This window comes from Tenrec ecaudatus, chromosome 2 (genome assembly GCF_050624435.1).
Source record: "Tenrec ecaudatus isolate mTenEca1 chromosome 2, mTenEca1.hap1, whole genome shotgun sequence".
Lineage (NCBI taxonomy): Eukaryota > Metazoa > Chordata > Mammalia > Afrosoricida > Tenrecidae > Tenrec > Tenrec ecaudatus.
In genome coordinates, this window is record NC_134531.1 from 132,412,680 (window position 1) to 132,435,005 (window position 22,326).

At 40.7% G+C, this 22,326-nt stretch overlaps 1 protein-coding gene across 1 annotated transcript in view; it reads left to right on the top strand.

Moving 5' to 3' along the window:
* The window catches only part of CCDC192 (coiled-coil domain containing 192), a 214,587-nt gene that overhangs the window by 44,212 nt on the left and 148,049 nt on the right, over positions 1–22,326 (top strand). The window contains exons 3-4 of the mRNA XM_075542678.1: positions 12,941–13,072; positions 14,341–14,397. Coding sequence (XP_075398793.1) covers positions 12,941–13,072; positions 14,341–14,397 — 189 coding nt within the window. The remainder of the gene's footprint in view (positions 1–12,940; positions 13,073–14,340; positions 14,398–22,326) is intronic.

The following is a 22,326-nucleotide window of genomic DNA, read 5'->3' on the forward strand; positions in this document are numbered from 1 at the left end:
CTATGAGTTGGGATGGATCCTGTGTCTACATCAGTGTCTCTGGAGAATGGTTCCGTTCTGACTTCACTTTTCTAGCAGTGAAGTTATAGTGGCTGTCAGTTGCAGTAGTCCTGGCTAGAAGGAGTGGGTTTTCAGATCATGATCTTGTTGTCAGGTTGGTCCTGACTCATAGCGACTCTATAGAAACAGAACGACCCTCTGCCCAGTCCTACACCATCTTCATACTTGTTGTATTTGAGCTTCTACCATGCACTTGGTAAAGATTGTTTCAGGAGAAGTCCTGTAAACTAAGATGAGCCAAATAGAGTCCTTTATCAATTTGGAAGATATATTACCTTACTATTTAGGTCAGGAACCTAAAGTACCATCAGTAATTGTTATCTGACTATGTGAAGAAAGAATTCTTATTTGGGTAACAATGAGTCTAATACACTGGAGCAGCACCAAACAGGGGGTGTGGGTGGGTGTGGGGGGCTGTTTACTGAAATTGCAGGGCAATGTCTTGTGGCAGGAGCCTGGAGTCATAATGGGTTACTCTTGAGCTGCTGACCAGCTATTAGAAACCAGCAGCTGCTCAGAGGGAGAAAAATGAGGCTTTTTCCTCCCTTGAAGAATTACAGACTCTGAAACCTACTGGGGCAGTTTTACTCTGGTGGGATAGTAGTTTTGGATTGGGCTGTTAACTGCAAGGTCAACAGCTCAAAACCATCAGCAGCTCCATAGAAAAAGATGAGGCTTTACGCTCCCATGAAGATTTACAGTCTCAGAAACTCACAGAGCCCATTCTACTCTGTCCTATTAAGTTGCTGTAAGTCAGCATCAACTCGATGGCAGTGAGCTTTATGGGTTTTTTTGAGCTGAGTCTTTGTGGCCACTTGAGATGATTCAATTCAAAGCCAAATGAAAGAAAGCAATTGTTTCTGTTTGTTTAGTACTGATGCTTTCATGGTCAAGTGATAGGAACACGAGAGCTCCTAGTAAAGTGACTCAAAGACAGCTATCTCACTTTCCAGCACGCTCAGTGATGGGGTACTTCTAGGATTAGTGAATTCGGTGAATCAAAAAGTCACCGGAAACACAGGGGTTCTCTCTCCTGTGCTCTGCCATCGTGTGTTGACTAACTCCTTGTCTCGAGACGTTAGCAAAAAGTGGGACGCATTTTAGGAAGACAAAACAAGGTCCAGAGAAAAAAATGATGTGCTTCAGTTCATGCATCTGTGTAAAATCTGGCCAAATATTTCTTATTTGTTTCTTTTGAATTGTATACGCATGCCTGAAAAATAATCTCTGGTCTCTGAAAATGATTGGTTTAGTTCAATCATGATGCACGTCTGGGCTCGAGGCAAGGCCAAAGTTCCCTAAACATGTGGCTGATAAACTGAAAATCAAAACCCAGCTCTGCAAGTCGGTGTCACCTTCTAGGAAGCAGGTCGTCACTTTTTCTCCCTATGAGCAGCTGGTGACTTCAAGCTGCTGGTAAATTCCATCTGCAGTGCTTTAGCCTTCTGCCTGGGAAGCTCCGTAATAGCTGATGAGGCGCACTTTTCTCAGTGCTTCTGACTCCTAGGATCTCATAGTGCAGAATTAAACTGTTCTGTAAGCCTTTTTGATACTCTGAATCCTTAACTGGTAAAGACAGCCTCATTTTACTCCCCCACCGCAGCTGGTGGGTTTGAATCGCCAACTTTGCAGTTCTCAATCCCATACCTAATCCGCCCTGCCGCCGGGGTTGTCGATAGCTAACTCAAATTGGGTTTCCATTAAACAAAACCTACTGCTGTGGAGCCTTCCAACTCATAGAAAACTGATATGACACAGTAAAAATGTTCCATCGGGCTTCCCACACTAGAAATCTACCTGAAAACAGATCGCTGGTGGGTTCAAACCAAGAACCTCTCAGTTAGCAGCCCAGTGTTTAACGCACTGTTCCATCAGGGCTTCTTGGTTTTCACTAACAAGGAGTAAACGGGGAAACAATTGTTGGAAAAACACTAGCCAGATTGGCTGCAATAAAACTTATATATTGGGTGTGGGAAGGGGAGGGAGTACCTGCCATCTGGCAGCTTCTATTTTTTCATTGAATTTTAGTGAGGTCATCTATGAGGTGAAAAATGGAGGTGGAATTTTGAAGTGAGAGATGCTATGAAATGATATTTGAGAAAAATATAGAGGTAAATAGTTCCTTTAGAGACAATGAAAATCAAACTACTTATAGGAATACTACTGCTACCGTGATTTCAGGGTAGCATGTGAGATGAGTGCTCATCAGTTTACTGTGAGAGCGCTCAAGTCTTATTTTGACTTCTCCCCTCAATGAGACTCAGTGATTGGGTATACTGCCAGCAATTTCACGGGCTGGAGAGTAGCTAGTAAATACCGTATTCTTAAACATGATTCCAAAATACATTAGCACAATGTTTGCACTTCTATTCATATGGTGCAATGGATAGAGTTCATCTTTATTTGATTTCAATGTATTGAAATTCTTTTATGATTGATTTTTTATCAAATGGCTAAATATTAAAAGTTAAATTTTGAAGTGGATTTGCACAGCCTCATTTGTCACTTTTAAAACATATTTTTATAATGAATATGTTTTTAAAAGAGCTTTATTGGGATATAATCCACATATCATACTATTCAATGCTTCAATCATATGAAGAAAAGTTATATGAATTACCACAATCACTTTTAGAACATTTTCCTTTTTCTTGTACCTGTTATTAGCTTTCCATTTCTCCATAATATCCCCTGCCGCACCCCCAAAATACCATTAATCCAGTTATTGTCACTATAAATTCACTCATCCTGGGTTTCATATACTGAAAACCATATGAAAAAACAAACAAACAAACAAAATCAAAAGAAAAGCTAACAACAATTACAAAATAAAATAGAAAAATACTTTAATTACAAAGAAAGTAGAAGATATGAAAAATTAGAAGAAATATAAAATGTGTCAAAAGGGAGAGACCAAATGATAAAGTGTTAGATTTTAACCTAATGACATCTGCCATAATGCATTTGTCAAAGCACTCTGCATGATAGCAAGACTATGCACCTCTCTAGTCTGTGCTCAGAGGGAATTTGGAGGCTCGATCCACATGCACTTTCCCTTCGCTTTTATTTTTAAACTGAGACAACTTTTAAATGGTTCAAAGGAGAGAATAGATTTTACATTTTATTTTATATTTTTATGTTCATAATAGAATTTGGAATACTTATTTCACCTAGGCCTCCAAGAGAGCCAAGCTTGGAACCCCACCATCAAACATTTGAGGCCCTCCACACATGGATTCTCAGATCCACCTGAGAGTTTTCATGTGAGTTTTCAACTCACAGTTGCAGAGGCTGACAAGGCTCAGACTTCAGTCTTGACTCTTACCCTTGATCAAGTAGATCCAGTGGATGATGAATCCAAGATGGCAGGTCAAATGGCAGACTCCTTCCTCAAGGGTGTTGAGACTGACAACTTCCAGAGAAGAAGGAATGATGGCAAGATTCTGTCCCAAGTCCTCAAACTTTCAGATCAGATGAAAAGTCCAGGTCCAGAAACAGATTTTACATTTCAATTACTATATCTACTATAATCATCTCTACAATACTTTCTTTCTGATAACAAGTCTATTCAGAGCCTTCTACTATGGTCAGAGGGGATTCACCAAAGGCTTAATCTTTGTGTGAACTCTGCAAATGGATTCTAGGCCTTTTCTGTCATCCATCCATAGCCTTCTTAGAATGAACAATGATGGGAATTATCCATTTTTCTTTCTTTCTTTCTTTCTTTCTTATCTCCTTCCTCCAAATTTTCTTTTGCAATGGACAAAGGGAAGGAGAATTGGTCTTCAAAAGAGTCAAAGATAAACTATTAGCTTTCCCTCCTTGTGTTGGCCCTAGAGGTATAGTGGGTTATTTGTTGGGTGGCTAATGCAATGTCAGCAGTTTGAAACCACCAACCCCTCTGAGGAAGAAAGATGGGGCTTTCTGTAGTCATAATGCTATAAACAGTCACCATCCCAGAAGCTCACAGAGGCAGAGTGACTTTGTTTTACTGGGTTACTTTGAATTAACATGAACTCAGTGGCAGTGAGTTTGGGAGGGTTTTTTGTATTGTCTGAACCATATGTTCCAGCAAAAGTGGCTAATTAAGAGGCATCAAAACTGATCATTTAAAAACAGGCACATTTGTATGTGTCTCTCCTTTTTTTTGGTAAGCAGATACCTGATACTAAACGATAGTGAGCTCTCTTTCCCATGTTCTTTCAAAACAGTCACTCTATAACCAAGTAGCTTGTCTTTAGAAAAAAAAAGCAATGAAAAGAAGAGATGTCCCTATCCCTAAATGAAAAATTCAAGCTGCTAAATTAGATGTCCTCTTTCTTATTTGATGCCTTGTTTTCTATCCCAGAATTTGAATTTAATTAGCATTCCTTAAGGCTTCTAGAATTGAGAATCATGATGGATATAGAGAGCATGAAGCAAATTCAAGATGGAAGCTGATACATTGTGACTCAGCAGTAGAGCACAACCTTTTATGCAGGTTTCAAGAGTATCTTGGACATGTAAATTTCTTTCTTTCTTTGGATTAGCAGGCTAACAAGATGGGCCATTTTATGGTTGGGATGTGCCAATTATTCTGTGCTGATAAACAATTCCACTAGCATATAATGAGATCCAGTAGTATATTATCAGCCCCTGTTTTGACTTGTCCATGTGAGGAGAAAATAAGATCTCTTTATCTTGCTTTTGTCAGGTGATGATGCATATGAGAATTAAGAGTCACTGTTGAAAAGACAGTAAAAGAAAAATTCTTAGCAAAGACGCTTCTTGGCAAAGGTGTGAGTGTGTGCACATGTGTTTGAGTTTTAACAGAGTCCTCTGTTCATCCCGCTGATAAATGAATCATCTAGTTTGAAAATATAGCTACAAAAATATCCTATAAAAACACAGCAATTAGCAAAGCAAAATTCTGCTATGGGAACTAAGGTCTTAGAGTCCAGAGTGCGCTAGACTGGAAACAAAACAGGATACTTATAAAAATGTGTATATATATATATATATATATATATATATATATATATATATCACAAAGGAATTTAACAGCTAACTGTTCACACAGTAGTACAGAGGGCTCAGTTCAACTCACTTCTGTGGAACAGTTAATATACTGGAAGTTCTTCAATTCATGAGGACTACTGGGTCCAAGGTCAAGGAAGCAGACAGCTGAGTCTTCCATAAGGCAATGCAGGCAGTCCAGTCACAGGAAGTAAACTAGAGGGTGGATCACCAACAGTCTGCAAGAAAATAGGATCAGACAGTCCCAAACTCAAGTGTTGTAGATGTATACACCAGCAGCGTGGTGAAGCAGGTCTCCAAGTAACCTCAAACTAGCAACACGATCCATGGGTTGGCAGTTCCACAGGTAGTATAGCTCACAAGTTGAGGCAGAAAACTAGCAGACACACACTGGTCCAATCACCAAAGAGCAAGAGAGAGGAGGGCAGGGCTTTTTGACCCATTTATCTCTTTTCCCTGCAATCAAACTGCAACCTTATTAATCCTACATGTTCCTATTGGCCAGGTTAGCACAATCAACCTACTTATCCCAGAGGGTTATGGGTTGACTAAAATATGTTATTGTTAGGTGTCATCTAGTAATTTCTAAGTAATAGCTACTGCTGTGCTGGAATTAGATCAAGTAACCACATGCAACTTTAATAAAAGTTAGTAATCCCTTATTAGCCAGTGGTCTTGGGGGCAGCTAGGGCCTAATTCTCCCAAGACTCAGAGTGCTTAAAGTCGGAGGGTTTTATAATAGGAAACAAAGTAGGCATAGGGTCAGGGGTCATCACACAATGTGGAGAAAGGGGGAACTTGGATACAAAGGCATAGGGGTTTAGACACTTAGTAGTTTCAAAAATAAATGACACAGTTCAGCAGTTACAAGAGAAATTACAGTATTTGCAAATTGTCCATACTTGGGTCAGTACAAAATAGCTAAACTTAGGCTAATTAATACAATAGGGTTACATAGTAAAAATGGCTCCATCTCCCTTGACTACTCCATCACAGTTCTATTGGGGTTAACTGTGGAGGGTTACTATAGCTACTCTGTGTACAATGGAAGAAAGTACCACCTGGCCTCCTTCCAGCTTTACCATTGTGATGCTTGAGTCCTTGGCTGTCACTCCTATGTTAATACATCGCCTCGAAGCTCTTCTTTTCCCTGCCCTTCTGCATGCTTTACCAAGCAGGATTTCCTTTTCTAGAGACTGATCACCTCTGGAAACATGTCCAAAGTGTGTGAAAAGTAGTCTTGCCATTCTCATTCTAGGGAGCTTTCTGGTTGTATTTCTTTCAAGATCAATTTGCTTGTTTTGCTGTTAGCTCATGGTACTTCTAATATCCTTTGCCAGCAGCATAATTCGAATGCATTGATTCTTCTTTGCTCTTTCTTAGTCAAGACCCAACTATCATGCACATGAGTCTATTTAAAATGCTGTGGCATCAGTGAGGCTGCAATAGTCCTTCAAGTGACATCCTTGTTCTTCAACACTTTAAAAATGTCTTGCAGAGCACGTTTGCTCACTGTAGCACTTCATTTGATCTCTTGAATGCTTTGTCCTCAAAGTAACATCCTTGATTTTCAGCACACTAAAGAGATCTTGTGCAGCAGATTTATCCAATACAATGGGTCCTTTGATCTCTTGACTGCTGCTTCCATGAGCATGGATTTTGGATCCAAAATGATAACAAGATCAACAACTTCCATCTTTTCTACATTTATCATGATGTTATCCATTGATCTAGTGGTGTGGTAGTACATAATTTCTTGTCAACTTGAAGATATATAAAATTGTAGGGGTGGAGTTTAGCCTGTCAGACAAGTCACAGAGTGATGGGTGTGGCCTGCTCATAAGGAGGGCTTGGGAACTACCACCCCCCCTTCTTTCTCTACATTCACCTTCCTGCTGGATGACCCTGCTGGCAGAGGCCAGCCACCACCATTGCATCTACACAAGTTTGCACCTACCAGCCAGTGACCTTCCTTCATTCTGCATCATTGCATGTGTCTGTGTGAATCTGAAGAGGGTCTTATGGACTAGTATCAGAATGACGGGCTTGAGTCAGACAGGGCTGGGATGCTTTCTTGATATACAAAATTGCTTCTTGATATAAAGCCCTTTCTTATACATATGTGTCATTGGATTTGTCAAGTGAACCTGGTGTAATACAAGTGGCCAGGATTTTGGTCTAGACATTGAGTTGTAATCCATACTGAAGGCTGTAATTCTTGATCTTTATTAGTGCTTTAAGTTGGCTCATGTTCATCATCTGCATAACACAGCTTCTTCATAAGCCTTCCTCCAATCCTGATGCTGCATTCTTCTTCATATAATCCAGCTTCTCTGATGATTGGTTCAGCACACACATTGAATAAATATGGTGAGAGGATACAACTCTGATACAAACCTTTCTTGATTCAAACCATACACTATTCCTCTTGATCCATGTACAAGTTCCCCACAAACACAGTGAACTGTTATGGAATTTTCCAGGTTATTCATAATTCATTAAAATCCACACAGTCGAATGCCTCGGCATAGTCAATGAAACAGATGAAACATGTTTCTGGTTTTCTGTACCTTCAGCCAAGGTCCATCTGGCATTAGCAATGATATCCCTTGCTCCATATCCTTTTTCTGAATCTGGTCTGAATCCCTGGCAGCTCCTTGTCCTTATACTGATGCAAATGTTGTTGGATGATCTTCAGCAAAATTTTGCTTGCATGTGATATCAATGATATTGTTCTAAAATTTGTGCTGTTGGTCACCTTTCTTTGGAATGGGTGCAAATATGGATCTTTTCCAGTCAATCAGCAAAATAGCTGTCTTCCAAATTGCTTGGCATAGATGAGCATTTCATGAGCTCTTTGAAACATTTCCATTGTGTTCCATCAATTCTTGGAGGCTTGTTTTTTTGGCTAATGTCTTCAGTGCAGCTTGGACTTCTTCCTTTAGCATCACTGATTCTTGCTCATATGCTACCTCCTGAAAAGGTGAAATGTCTAATGCTTCTTTTTGGTACAGTGACTCTGTGTAAACTTTCCATCTTTCCTTGATGCTTACTGCTTTGCTCAATATTTTGCCTTTCGAAAATTTCAATATTGCAACTTGATCCTTGAATTTTTTTAGTTATTTCCACTTAAGATATGCTGGACATGTTCATTCATTTTGGTTCCTTAACTCTTGGTCACCGCACACTTCATTATAATGTTTGAGTTTGTCTTCTCAACTGTCCTTTGAAATTGTCTGTTCAGTTCGTTGTGCTCATTCTGTCTTCTATTTGCTTAACTACTCTATGAAGAAAAGCAAGCTTCAGAGCCTCTTCTAAAACCTGCACTGATTTTTTTCTGGCTTCCCTGTCTTTTTAATGATCTTTTACTTTCTTCATGAATGATAATCTTTATGTCCTCCCAAAGCTATCAGATCATCTGTCACTAGTGTTCAATGAAGAAAGTCTTCCCATTAGATGTATCCCAAATTTAGATGGGATAGACTCAAAGACGTAGTTTGACTCTGGTGGACATGTTTTAGTTTTCTTCAGCTTCAATCTGAATTTACATATGAGCAATTGACGGTCTATTTCACAGTCAGCCTCTGGTCTTCTTTTAGTTGCTGATGTTGAGCTACTTTACCATTTCTTCCCACAGACATAGTCAGTTTGATATCAGTGTATTCCGTCTGGTGAAGTTCATGTGACTACTTTCCATTTGTGTCCTTGACAGAAGGTATTTGCTATGTTCTTCTGGCATATATTTCAATATTTTTCATAAGCATAATTTAAATGCATAAATTCTTTTTTGATATTCCTTATTCAGTGTCCACCATTCATAGGCATATGAGGTGATTGAAATTATTATGGATTGGATCAAGTGAACCTTAGTCCTCAAAGTAACATTCTTGCCTTTTCACAAAGAGATCCTTTGCAGCAGATTGACCTAATCCAGTGAGTCATGTTATTTCTTGACTGCTGCTTCCATGAGCATTGATTGCAGATTCAAGCAGGGTGAAATCCTTAACAATTTCCACTTTTTCTCTTCACCATGATATTAAGTGTTGGTTCAGCTGTGAGAATTTTGGTTTCTTTCCATTGAATTGTAATCCATTCTGAAGGCTGTAATCTTTGATCTTTATAGATAGATATTATTCACTTGTCATCCATCAGAGTATAGGATTTTGGAATCACAACATATAGGTAACATTTGGGATGCAAGTAACCAAACATTCAATTCCTTAAACAAGATGGAAATTTATTTGCTCACTAACTCTAAGTTCTTTGAGGTTGGTTTTTGATTTTGTTCCTTTTTGTCCTCTCTTTCCTTCAGCGTGTGACCTCACCATATGACTAGCTCCCCTAACACTTTAAAACTGGCACCAAATAGTATTGGCATCTGGTAGATAAGAAAGCAATTCTTCCTCAAATCACACTTCCTTTCAAAGTGGGAGGTCTAAATTAGATCACATCTCCTCCACTCAGTGCCAGAGGGAGGCTACTTTCTGATTGGTTTAAGTCTTACATCCAGAACCAATCAGCACCACAGATGATGAAATTATCATCAGTATCAAGGTCACCTTCTGGAGATGTGGTTTGAGTTTAGGAAAACAAACTTGATATTTACTTCTGACACCATGTGTTCTAACACCTACTTGTTATATCCTTAAGCATAGTACATAAATGTGTTGAACATAAATTTCTTCACTGAGCCTCAATTTCCTTATATACAAAATTAGGATTATAATACCTGATCTTCTTACGATGATTTGGAGATAAATTTGGATAGCGAAATTATTGTGAAAAATAAAATGCTTCAGAATGCCTGATCCACATATAGTAAGTTACTAGTGAATTTCAGAATTGTGTAATTATGATTTATTTATTCATATATTTTTATATTGTGCAATACAAAAAGTAGGAGAAAGAGAGAGAGAGAGAAAGAAGGAAAGAAAGAAAGAAAGAAGCCAGGTGACATAGTGGTTACATGTTGGACTGCTAACTGCAAGATCAGAAGTTCAAAACCACCAGCCACTCTGTCTGAAAGACAGGCTTTCTACTGCTGTAATGAGTTACAGTCTTGGAAACCCACACGGGCAGTTTATTCTCTTCCTATAGGGCAGCAGTTCTCAACCTGTGGGTCGTGACCCCTTTGGGGGGGGTGTCAAATGACCCTTTCACAAGGGTTGCCTAAGACCATATTTCCGATGGTCTTAGGAACTGAGACACCACCCCTCTATTTGTCTCCAGGGGGGTCCGCCCACATGCAGATACACCACAACATGAGGAACTGTATGAAAGGGTGGCAGCAGGCGGAAGGTTGAGAACCACTGCTCTAGGGTAATTCTGAATTGGAATTGACTCCATGGCAGTGAGTTTGAAGTTTGAGTGCATACCAAAAACCAAACCCTTCTCAAGTACAACTCCTGGGACCCTGCATAGGGTTTCTGAGATTGCAAATCTTTATGGAAACAGATAGCCTATTTTCCAACCTCACAGCAGCTTGTGGGTTTGAACTGCTGACCTCACAGTTGGTCTAAAGCCGAACCCATAACACCACCAAGGTTCCTTACATGGTGTAGTAGTTAGTTTTGAATCATCTGCCTTTATTGCTAAATCTTGAGGGGTTTTGAAATATGAACAGCATTATTTTCACTGTCGTATCTCAATCTCTGGGTGCCATCGGGTGGAGGTGGTTCTGACCCATAGCAGCCCTGTGTACAGCAAAGGGAACACTGCCCAGTGCTGTGACATACTCACATGTGTTGCTGTGTTTGAGTCCCTTATTACAGCCATGGCGTGAACCTGTCTCATTACAGATCTTTCTCTCTCTTGCTGCTCCTCTACCAAGCATGATGTCGTTCTGCAGACACTGGTCCCTCCTACATATCAAAGTCCTTGAAATGAACTCTTTCTATCATTGATTCTAAGGAGCATAATGGCTAACTCAGCTTTCTAGAAACATCAGACTAAACTTCTTCCAAGACAGATTTGTTTGTTGTTTTGGCAGTACATGGTATATTCAATATCTGTCTCCAGTCTCATATAAAATAATTATTATTCTTTAACAAATGAAGTAATATCTAGTAGCTCCATGTGTTAGGCATGTTGGGCTGCTAAGTGCAATGTTAGTGGTTCAAACCTACCATTTGCTCCTCAGGAGAAAAATGAGGATCTCGGCTCCTAGAGAGACTCAGAGTGTCAAAAACACTATACGGCATCACTAAGAGAACTGGTTTGATGGCAGTGGGTTTACTGTGGTTTTTTTTTTTTTTTGAGTGAATTGAAGAGTCCAGAAAACAATTGATGGTAATTATTTTATTTTAGAAAGACTATCAGATGGTGCTTGGATGGATTACTGGTCAGGGTGGGCATGAGAACAGAAAGGGCCAGATTAACAGAGAATGTGTTTGGAAGAAAATTCTCCCGGACACAACGAAGGATTTTCATTGAAGTTTGCTATGATGACAGGAAAAAAGCAAACCAAAATGACAGCTCGACTTCATGATAACTAGTTCACACTGGTTTTAAGATTTTAGGCGTATGATTTCTAACATTAGGATGCAGGCATTAACCTTTTATCATTTAAAAAAAACAGATTCTAACATACAATTGCTTTCTAATTTGATTTTATCCAAAGTAATTGCAAATCAGGCCATCTTACACATATTTACAACCATTGAAATCAATTCATTATTTCCCAATCAATATCTTACTACACTTTAGATTTGGTTTTAGGTTATTTCTAGTTTTTCTTATTTTAAGCAATATGGCCATCTTCATCTATATGTTCCAAGTGGTGTATGTTTTGAAGAGGAGAAAAAATTCCAGACATGCAATTGTTGGGGGTTCTTTATAATTAGTATGGTACTTTTACACATCCTTAGAAATAGTTAGAAAATCAATGATAAAAAAATGTATGTGCTCCTCATACTTCACAGCCTTTGGATTACTAATGCAATTGACCATTTATTTTACATTTTTATCATTTATATTTCTTAAATTTCAAATTGACCTTTCAAAACACATGTAAACCTTTTTATATATTTGAAAATTAGCTTTTTGTCCGTTATAAAAGATAACAAAAGCTACTCTGTTCTTGACAGGAGGAAACCATTTGCTTTGCCACAGTACTTGGGGTGGTGAGAAATGATAGAGACAACCCAGGCCCCAGGGGCTGCTTGGGGATCTAAAGCGAATATGAAGCTGTGTGCTCCTTCTCAGGAACTCTTTGAGATGAAGCATAATAAATTTTATTATGAAAAGAAAAATGAAAGAAAAAGCTGGCTCAAGGACTCTCCAAGGGTCCAGGGATGATCAAACTGCCACTTTCCTCTCAGGGGAATCCACAACAGTAAATCAAAGACAAGGCCACCCTAGACTTAGCATAGCTCTGCCTTTAATCAGATTTCAACTTAAAATTCCTGCTCTTCCCTCCAGCTCTATCTATCCTGCTGCATATGCTGTAAACATTCAAGTGAATCAGAGTTCTTTCTCTTTCTAGAGAGAAGTAGCCCTCCCAGAGTCAGGTTTCAACACCAGGGGGAACCAGTCTAGGTTTGCTGACTCAGCCATACAAGTAAGGTGCAGTCTTGAAACACAATGATGAGGGTTGAGGTCTTTGCACTGGGAATCACTCTGCCTGTTGTAAGTGTGTATGGGGTCTTGTCCCTTGCTCAGAAAGAGCTTAGTAATTAAAAACAAATAAGCTGAACATTATTTTACTCTGTATAGTCTATTCATTTATCATCTTTAAGGAATGTGCCAGAAGCTATTTTCAGATGGGATAGATATTAGTGGAAGTTAATTCATTTTTAAGTTGGACTTGTAAAAGAAGCTTTCAAAAACACTACATTTACGTCTTCTAACACAAAACTCCTTTTAGCTTGTAGCTTCTGAAGGAACAAAATCCAAGCTGCTTGAGCATGTTTCCCAGCTGGAGGAAAAACTAGAAGCTTCTGACCACACAGCAGGCGGTGGCGAGCCATATGAGAAAATTGTTCTTGCCAAAAACCAGGTGTGTTGTGGAAGAAAATACTCCATTCTTTTAAACATTATCTCAACTTATTGAAGCTAGAAATTCTGCTAAGACATTTCTGGTTGGATTAGATATTCATATTTAAGTTCAAGGTGGTAAGTGATAATATTTTTATTCTGCTATAGGTATTTTTACTCTTTGGTAGCTAGTCACATATAAAATCAACCTTGCTGATTTTTAAAATGTATTTGATAGCTATCCTTCTAAGCAGTATTAACTGAATATTGCATGTATATCCACGATTGATGACATAATTGCTTCATCATTTTCAAAGATGAAGATAACTAAGGAATAGTTCTTTTAGTGTCATATACCAAGTGGATCATAAAATTTGCCGGGCCATTTTCAGTTAACTACTTAATTGAATTAATAAATAAAACATTTATTACTCTCTAGACAATTATGTATTTGCTATTATTTATTTGTTGTTCAGGGTTCTCTAAAGAAACAAAACCAGGACACTTATGATTAGATTGATAGATAGATAGAGATTTAGATATATACAGTATGAAGACATATAGCATCTAATCAGTCCACACAGCAGAACAGAGGGCTCATTTAAACTCCCTAACTCACCTCTGTGGAACAGTTAATATACTGGAAGTTCTTCAACTCATGAGGGTTGCTGGGTCCAAGGTCAAGGAAGCAGACAGCTGAGTCTTCCCTAGAGCAATACGGGAAGTTCAGCTTCGGACAGTAAACAGCATGGTGGGTGACCAACTGTCAGCAGCTCAGGAACTTGGTGAAAAAGGTCCAGATGGGATATTGAACACAAGCAATGCAAGACAACATGATCCGCCAGCCTCAAGCTCAAGCGATGTATACACCAGCAGCGTGGCGAAGCAGGTCTTGAAGGAGCCTCAGACACTAGTGACACAACACGGTCCACAGGTTGGCTGTCCTACAGGTAGTGTAGTTCACAAGTTGAAGCAGAGAACTAGCTAAAGCAGCCACACACTGGTCCTATCACCAGAGAGCAAGAGAGAGAGGGGCGGGCCTTGCCAAGCCACTTAGTTCTTTGCCCTCCAATCAAACTGTGACCTTATTAATCCCACATGTTCCTATTGGCCCAGTTAGCGCAACAAACCTAGCTATCACAAACCCTATTGACTTTATATCTACCTTTGAAGTGTATGTATGTTTTTATGTGAAGGTATATATATAATATATAATATATATATTTCTATCTGCTATACATCGAATATGTAAAAGTAATACATGTTGTTTCCTCATTTTCCACTTTTCAGTACATTGAGAAATTACAAGCTGAAGTGAAAGCATCCCAAGAACAACTCATGGCCTATGTAAGTGATTTTCATCTGTTCTCGTCTTTTTACTTACAGTCATTCTAAAAGTGGACAGAGGTTGACCAGAATTTATGTTAGAGGTATTTGCTACAAACTAAGTCAGATGAAGTAGAAACCTGTAATTTTACTGCTCCAACCAAGGTGCTTTCTAGCAACAGAATTCTGATTGATAACAGTGATAAATATTACAAAATTAGGATGAAATCTATAACTACATAGTTTAATCAGGCAATGGCAGGTACAAAGAACTGTAAACTATGGGTCAAAAACAAGCAAACAAAAGAGAGGGAGCAAGAGAGCCAGGGGAGTTCAGAGCATGAGTGGGCATTTATAGACTAAGAATACCGATCTCAAGCAGTCCTGCTCAAAGTGTGCAAATTACCCAGAGATCCTGCTTCCTAATGCCTGGGCGGGACTTCAGAATTTCCTTTTCTTGGTGATGTTCAATCCAGGCACTGATGCTGGCAGTTTGATGCTGCACTTTGAGCAGCATTGTTTTACCGATATGAATCTGCAAGTGACCATATAAAGCAATTATTGCCCATATTCTGCTGCACGGGCTCCCCTAATGGATACCTCCTGCATTTCTAGGGATAATTTTGTTTGCGCTTGAGTCTAGTAACCCATTGTTTCTCAGAGGAAAACTAATGAACATGTTTGTCATAATTCCCTATTTCCCTGCCATTGTTCCTTCACAAAAATCTAAAACTCCAGGAGACCTGTAGCCTATCCTCAAAGACTTGCTTCCCATACTTGCAGTCATATTCTTCTACGTCTAGGCTGCCATGAGGACAGCCAGATTAAAACCACGGGCAGTCATGTTCGAAGGCCCCTTTGATCAACTCCATGTTCTTTGGGCAGACACAAGTCCTGAACGATAGCCATTTCGAAGATCTGCTGAATAGATTCTAAACAATAATGAATGTTGGTGACGATGCCTTTAGGGTTTGAAGTGAGCTGATTATCCAAACGCATTGGGCATTGTATGTTGAATGGACCAATGAGGAAAATGACTAAGGCCTGTATTTGTGATGTGACAGTTCAGACAGCAGGACGTCTCATACGCTCAGTGTTCTCCCCTGAGGATGCTCTATCGTCAGATGATGTCCCCTCCTGCCAGAGTGCCATCCACAGTCTTACTCACAGGGAGTTCTTAGCTCAACAATAATGGAAAGCAGAGGTATGCACAGGCTTGCTGGCATGAGTGTCTAGTGCTTCTTCATGAAAAGCTGATGGAACAGAAAGGAGTCACGGGTGATCTTCGAACATGGCTTCTTTTCCTGCGTCACGATCTTCTCGTCTCAGACTTATCTGATTGGAGTACTGATACCCATGGCTGAGACTTCTCAGGCTATGTGCTTGTTCAGTGTGCAGGTTTTAAGGTTCAGCTGCTACATGTTCGTGTGCAATCATCAAGGCTTTGCTTCAGCTCTTCAAAAAACCAAAAAACCAAAGTGAGACAAATATTTAAAAGCGTGTTTATCAAGAGTGGATATATGTCTACTATTTGGTAGGCTCATCGTACTTTTAAAAATGTTTTAATCTCAACATAAAACAACAAGGTGAACACTACTTTTCAGAAGAGAAAACCGAGTCATAAAGAGGTTTTGCCACTTGTACAGGGCCACATGTTTGACTTTGAAACCACTGATGCTGATGCTGCTTTTTAAAAAGCACCATTTGCTGCCTTTCCAAATGATAATCTCCCTGAGCCATTTGAGGTGTCAAAATAGTGCTTATAAAGGTACAACTTCAATCTTCTTTTCTCTCTCAATTCACTCTTCATGATTCCCCAGTTCAGAATGCTTCAACTCTCACTTCCATACAAATAAACAGCCCCTTCCACCCCCGCCAATTTCTTTCTACCTTGACCATTCCTAATTAAAGTCCTTTGGTGCTTTAATGAGTATTTCTTAAAATATTATTCCTTGGGGGAAAAGGGGACACCCTATATCGTGCTAATAGACTTTCTGAAGGAAATAAAAGTAGGGAAGCTTGACTTTAACTGCAGGACTTACCATTATATAACCAGTTTCTAAGAGAGGACATGGTGTCTCCCAAAGGCGCTTGACCGTGAAAGGCGTTTTATAGCACCTAGGTTTAGAGATTACTGTCATATTGCCTGGAGCTGAAGCGGTGTTCTTGCTCAATGAGAACTTAATATCTTGCTCACACCTCAGCTCAGTTGTATTTGTATACATTATCAATTTTATCATCTTCTGCTCCAATAGCTCAAGCATCCTACTCTGCCATGCTGAATATACACTACTGTTATTAAGTCTAAGCTCAAACTCTAAAGCTGTTTTTAAAACTTACCCCTTTTCCCCTCCATTAGCATCCTATTAATTGTCAGGCCCTGAGTATGTGTCTCTGTCACACCACTTCTATGTGCTCTGTTCCCTTCCCTTTACTGCTCTCCTAGCTCTTTCTAGCCATCTTATATTTAGTTATTGTGACCAAGTCAAAATTATTATCATGTGTGGGTTCACTGCCTTCCCATTATGAAGTAGCCACTTGGCTTTGACATCGCACCCTTTTTTGCAGAGGAGAAAACAGATGAGAATCGTGCGGATAGGCTTGTAGGTGAGGGAAGAAAACCAAACAGAGCCAAAGAGAGCTGTCTCAGGGAGGACGAAACCCTGCAGAGCAGCAAAGAAGACCAAGGAGGGATCCAGGCAGGGGGGCGGGAGGGCTGCTTTAGAGCGAGTGGGGAGGAGGATGCTTCCGGAAAAGTAAAGCGTGCAGCATCTGGGCGTTTGGGGTGGGGACAGGAGAGGTACTGAAGAAGAGGAGGCAGTAGTCATCACAGTTGCCCTGGACTGTGTACTTGAAAACCCCGCCCACGTGGTGAGGAGGCAGGAGTGATTTTCACAGTCCTGGTGAAATCTAACACTGCTTTCCTTTTCCATGGGAGCTGCTACCGTGCCAGTCAGGTGATGCCAACTCCACAGCAGAAAGGAGTGCTGCCCCATCCTGCACCCTTCTCACAATTGCTGCTGTGTTTGTGCCCATCTCCGTGGCTGCTGTGTGCATCCATCTCACGGAAGGCCCTCCTCTTTTTCACTGCTCCTCTCCCAAGGATGATGTCCTTCTGCAGGCACCGGTTTCTCCGGAAGACATGCTCAAAGTGCAGGAGACAAAGTCCCACCATCCTTGCTTCCACAGAGCTTTCTGACCATGCTTCTTCCCAGACAGATTTCATTTCTTCTTCTGGCAATCCGTCATATTTTCAACATAGGTTACTAAGGCCATAAATTGAATGCATCAATTCTTCTGCTGTCTTCTTCATTCATTCTCTAAGTTTCATATGCCCACGAGACATTGAAAGTGCATCACTTAAGTCAAGTGTGCCTTAGGCACCAACGCCGTAAGCACCTTGCTCTTCCACATTTATAAAGTGCTTGTGCAGCAGATTTGCTCAGTGCGACACTTCATTTGATTTCTTGACCTTTGACTCCACAAGCAGTGATTGTGGATCCAGCAAGGTAAAGTCCCTATCAGAATCAACCTTTCCTCCACTTCTCGTGATGTTACCTAGGGTTCCCGTTGTGAAGGTTTGGGTTTACTTTGCATTGATTTGTAATCCACACTGAAGACTGTAACCTTCGATCTTTATCAGGAGGTGCTTCAAGTCCCCCTTAATTTTGACAAGATTTAGTCACCTGCCTATGGCAGGTTGTTAATAAGCCATCCTCCAGTCCTAATGGCCACGTCCTCCTTCATATAGTTGTTTTTCAGATTATTTGTCCAGTCAACCAATTGAGTAAATCTGGTGAAAGCATACATAAAAGCATATCAAACTTTCTTGATTTTGAACCATAGAGTATTTTTGCATTTTATTGGTCCATATAAAGGTTCCCCATGGAGACAATGAAATGTTCTGGAGTCCTCCTTCTTCTGAATGTTAACTATCGTTTGTTATGCTCCAATAGTCAAATGCCTTTGTGTGCCCAATAAAAAGCAAGTAAACAGCTTTCTGGCATTCTCTGATCTGGGGCATGCTGGTAGTCTCCTGGCTTTCTGGTATCCAGCCTGAATGATACTATACTCCCTCTGTCCCTCCTCCTGAGCACTCTGTCTCACGGGAACAGACTAGGGAAATGGAGCTGTGAGTATTTTGTTGTACCACTTTTACTTTGGGATGCCTTGTTACCTTGCTCACATGTTCTCTGGGCCTGGAATGTCCTTTCCTCTCTGTTCATCCAAATAATTCTTACTCTTGTCAGACTCAGAGCAAGAATCAAGTATCTCTTTCATCCTCAGATTAAAGTGACCCCACAGAACAGGGTAGAACTGGGCCCGTGAGTTTCTGATACTGTAACATTTCACAGGAGTACAAAGCCTGATCTGTCTCCTTCAGAATTGCTGGTGGTTTCAAATTGCTCATCATGAGGTTGTCAGCCCTACACACCATATACTATATATTACTGACATCCCCACTGGATGGTAAGAAAGCCGCATGAAGAATGTATTTCTGTATCTGCTGCATCAGGTTCTGTACTGAAGATAGCATAATCACTGCCATTGAGTCTATTCTGACTGCCAGTGGCCCCAAGTAAGATTCCCGAGGTCACAAATCTTGATGGGAGCAGAAACCCTCATTACAGAGAAAGAAGGCACAATTGTGCTCTTCAGGGCAAGAAGGGTGTTTAAAGGAAGCTATCATCTTACCATAAAAATGAGCAACCAACCATCTAGTGAGTTCCATTCTCCACAGCCTGATAGCTGAGTCATACTGTTGTATAACTAACTTGGTGATTATGAAGGGGAGAGGGCATGCACGTCTCAAAAGTGTAGAGGGCGTCATCTGCTATGTTCAAAATCAAAATCTCATACCAGTAACTTTACTCCCAAGTCACAGCTGATGCCTTGAATAGATTATTTAAGGTTCCCCTCCCAATGCACATGGCCACTACCAGGCTGAGCCACCCACAGGGCTAATCTGTCCCAGGCGTACAAATCAATCCCTCTCATATGATTCGTTATCTTTTAAGAAACCCACACAGAATAAGACAAATATTTGAAGCGAATGTTTATATTTACATAAAGATCATTATTCTTGTGTGGTCAATTTGAGTCAGGGCTATGTATCTTCAGGAAGACTATCTTCTTTAAAACAAAGTCTTCAAACCATCAAATGTACTTCTTGGCTATTTTTCGTGTTTGTAGGTCCAAGTACCTTTGCCTCATGCATCCACTCACTTACTGGTGATGTTATCATTGGCAGCAGCCCAGAGGTTTACCACTGCCCCTTACCTCCATCCATCCCAGTGGGCATCTCATCTCTTATTGTCTGGCTGCTCCCCTGACCCTGATAGGGTCAAAAGTGCTATAATATTTTAAAAGATGATTTCGAGAGTAGAAACCTAGGCAGCTGAATGATAGGCATTGCAGAGTTACCTTCTTTTCTATACTGGCTGCTTTGTTTGAAATATTTCTGGCAAACTAGTGCTGTTGTTAGGTGTCCTATATGACAGACTAAGCTGCCCCCCCACCCCGCCCATGGGCAGCTTTCTAGGTTTTTAGCATTGTTGGAGCAGATCACTAGCTTTTTCTCCCACCAAGTCACTCCGAAGAATCAAATCTCACTGCCATTAAGCCAATTGATAGCGACCCTATAGGACTGGGTAGACTTGCCCCTGTGAGTTTCTGACACTGTAGCTCTGTAAGGGAGTGGAAAGCTCCGTTTTACTCTATAGAGTGGCTGGTTGTTTAGAACTGCAAACGTTGCAATTAGCAGGCCGACTCCTAGCCACGCCGCCACCAGAGCTCCTGCAGAAGCGCTGGGTGGGTTGAAACCAAGAACCCTTCAGTTAGCAGTGGAGCTGCTTAACCACTGCAACCATAGAATGCTGTAATCTAGTAAATTATCAATAGATCCAGAAGAAGAATTGCTTCCAATGAATTGTATAGTATACTTCAAAAAGCAGGATGGTTAAGGATGTCTTAATCAAAAGCTCCTGAACCATAGTCCCTAAGAACACACTAAGACCAGGAAGTAATTGCCCTATAAAGCTCAAGGTCAAGAACAGAAGACTGGAGGAATTACCATTAACACTCATGCTGTGATTCTCCCAAAGCTTCTGTGTAGCGTCTTACTTTCTCTAACGGAGCTATAATTTGCCAGTTTGCGGTCTCAATAAAGAGTCTAAAAGGGCACGCAACTTAGATCAAGTGCAGAATGTAACCCCTAGGGTTCTAGACTCTCCACTGGTTGGTTTTCAAGAATCCAGACTGTTGGTTTTTTTGTTGTTTGGTTTGGTTTGGTTTGTGTTTGCCATTATGCACAACCTTGGAGAAACTGCAACTCAAAGTATCCCAATGCCTCCTAGCTGGGGAGCGGGCATGTGCCAGGACTTTCCTAAGCTCTTTCTCTGGGAACACCGAAGCAAGTGAAACCAGAAAGGAAAAGGCGCTGGAGACGCTGCATTCTGTTAGTGAGGCACAGATAGAGCAGGGAAGGAGTTCGTGCAGCCTGGACCAGAACCGCCCTCATCTGGTCGATTTCCAGACCTGCTCCTGTCAATTATAGCACCCAGCCAAGAGCTGGGCATTAATTTCTTTTCAGGCCTCATTCCATTTCTACTGAAACAGACATTTCAGGAAGTGAAACGTAAATATATGTATTGTAAGTCCCCAAGGTGATTCCTAACCAGTGAGAAGCCCTGCACAGTCTGATAAACGTTCCTAACCCCCTGCTCTACCACCACCCCTTTCCAGCACAGTGGGCTCTCCAGTCCCATAGAATCATTGCCTCTGGCGAGGAGCTCACCGATGGTGGCCAGCCTCCCCAGTTCCGTGCTCCTATCTCTGGGGCATAGCTCAAGACCTGATTCTTAGCATAGCAACTTGGATCGCAGCTCAAGGCATATGTTCATGGACGTGTTAGGCAGGCCGAACGGGAAGGGTCATCTCTGCTTTCCTCTCTCTACTGCTCTCATTTCCTTATGGGCGCTCCATCACTTCACCTTTGAAAATAGCCCTGAACAATTCTACTGCAAAGTGGTAATAATTAATAATACCTTTGTGTTTTATAAAAATGTACAGTTTCCTAAATGCTTCCATGCCCACCGTGCCATTAATTGTTCACAATCATCGTCTGAGGCAGACATTATTCCTCCCATAGCAGATGAAAAAAGGAAGTCAGAGACACTAAGTGCCTCGCCCTCAGCCCTTAGCTAGTATGTGGCAAAGCAAAGGCTAGAAGTCCAGACTCTGGGACCCGGATTCTATCATTTGATCTCACTTACCACTCAGATTTTTGTTTGCCACAGAGGGATTCCAATGCACATATGCCAGCTGTGTCCATTAGTTTTTACAATCCTTTAGCTTTATGGTACTCAACACACTCCCGGGAAAGTTAATCATCTCGAGAGACTTTGGCAGTGGGTCCTAATAGACAAATAGAGCCTACCTGGACCCAATGAGGAATGAGAAAATTCCTTCCTCATGGGCATTCTTTGAGAACCAGATGTTTCCATCGCAATGGAAAATTCTTCAATGAGTATGCACAGAACCAAGTTGTGCTGAATGGTGGCATGTGGCATAAATCTCAGAAATACTCTTATTCCATGTGCTGATTATAGTATCATTAACCTGTCTCTGCATCCTACCTTTTTTGGCTGGATTGTGTAGAAAGGGATCATTATTCAGCCCCACATGTAATCCGTTGTGTAGTTTTTCCATGCTTCAACTATCACAGGTTCAAATGTTAAAAATCAGAGAACTATACAGGCTCTCAAATTCCAATGGTGATTGTTGCAGCCGATCTTCCCTGTGTGCCAGAAGGGGAAAGGGTATGCGTGTTTCTTTCACTCCAGAAGATTGCTTATCACTTAGAGACTGTACCCTCTGAAAATAGTGATTCATCACGCACACACACACACACACACACACACACACATGTGATTACATAACGAATCTCTA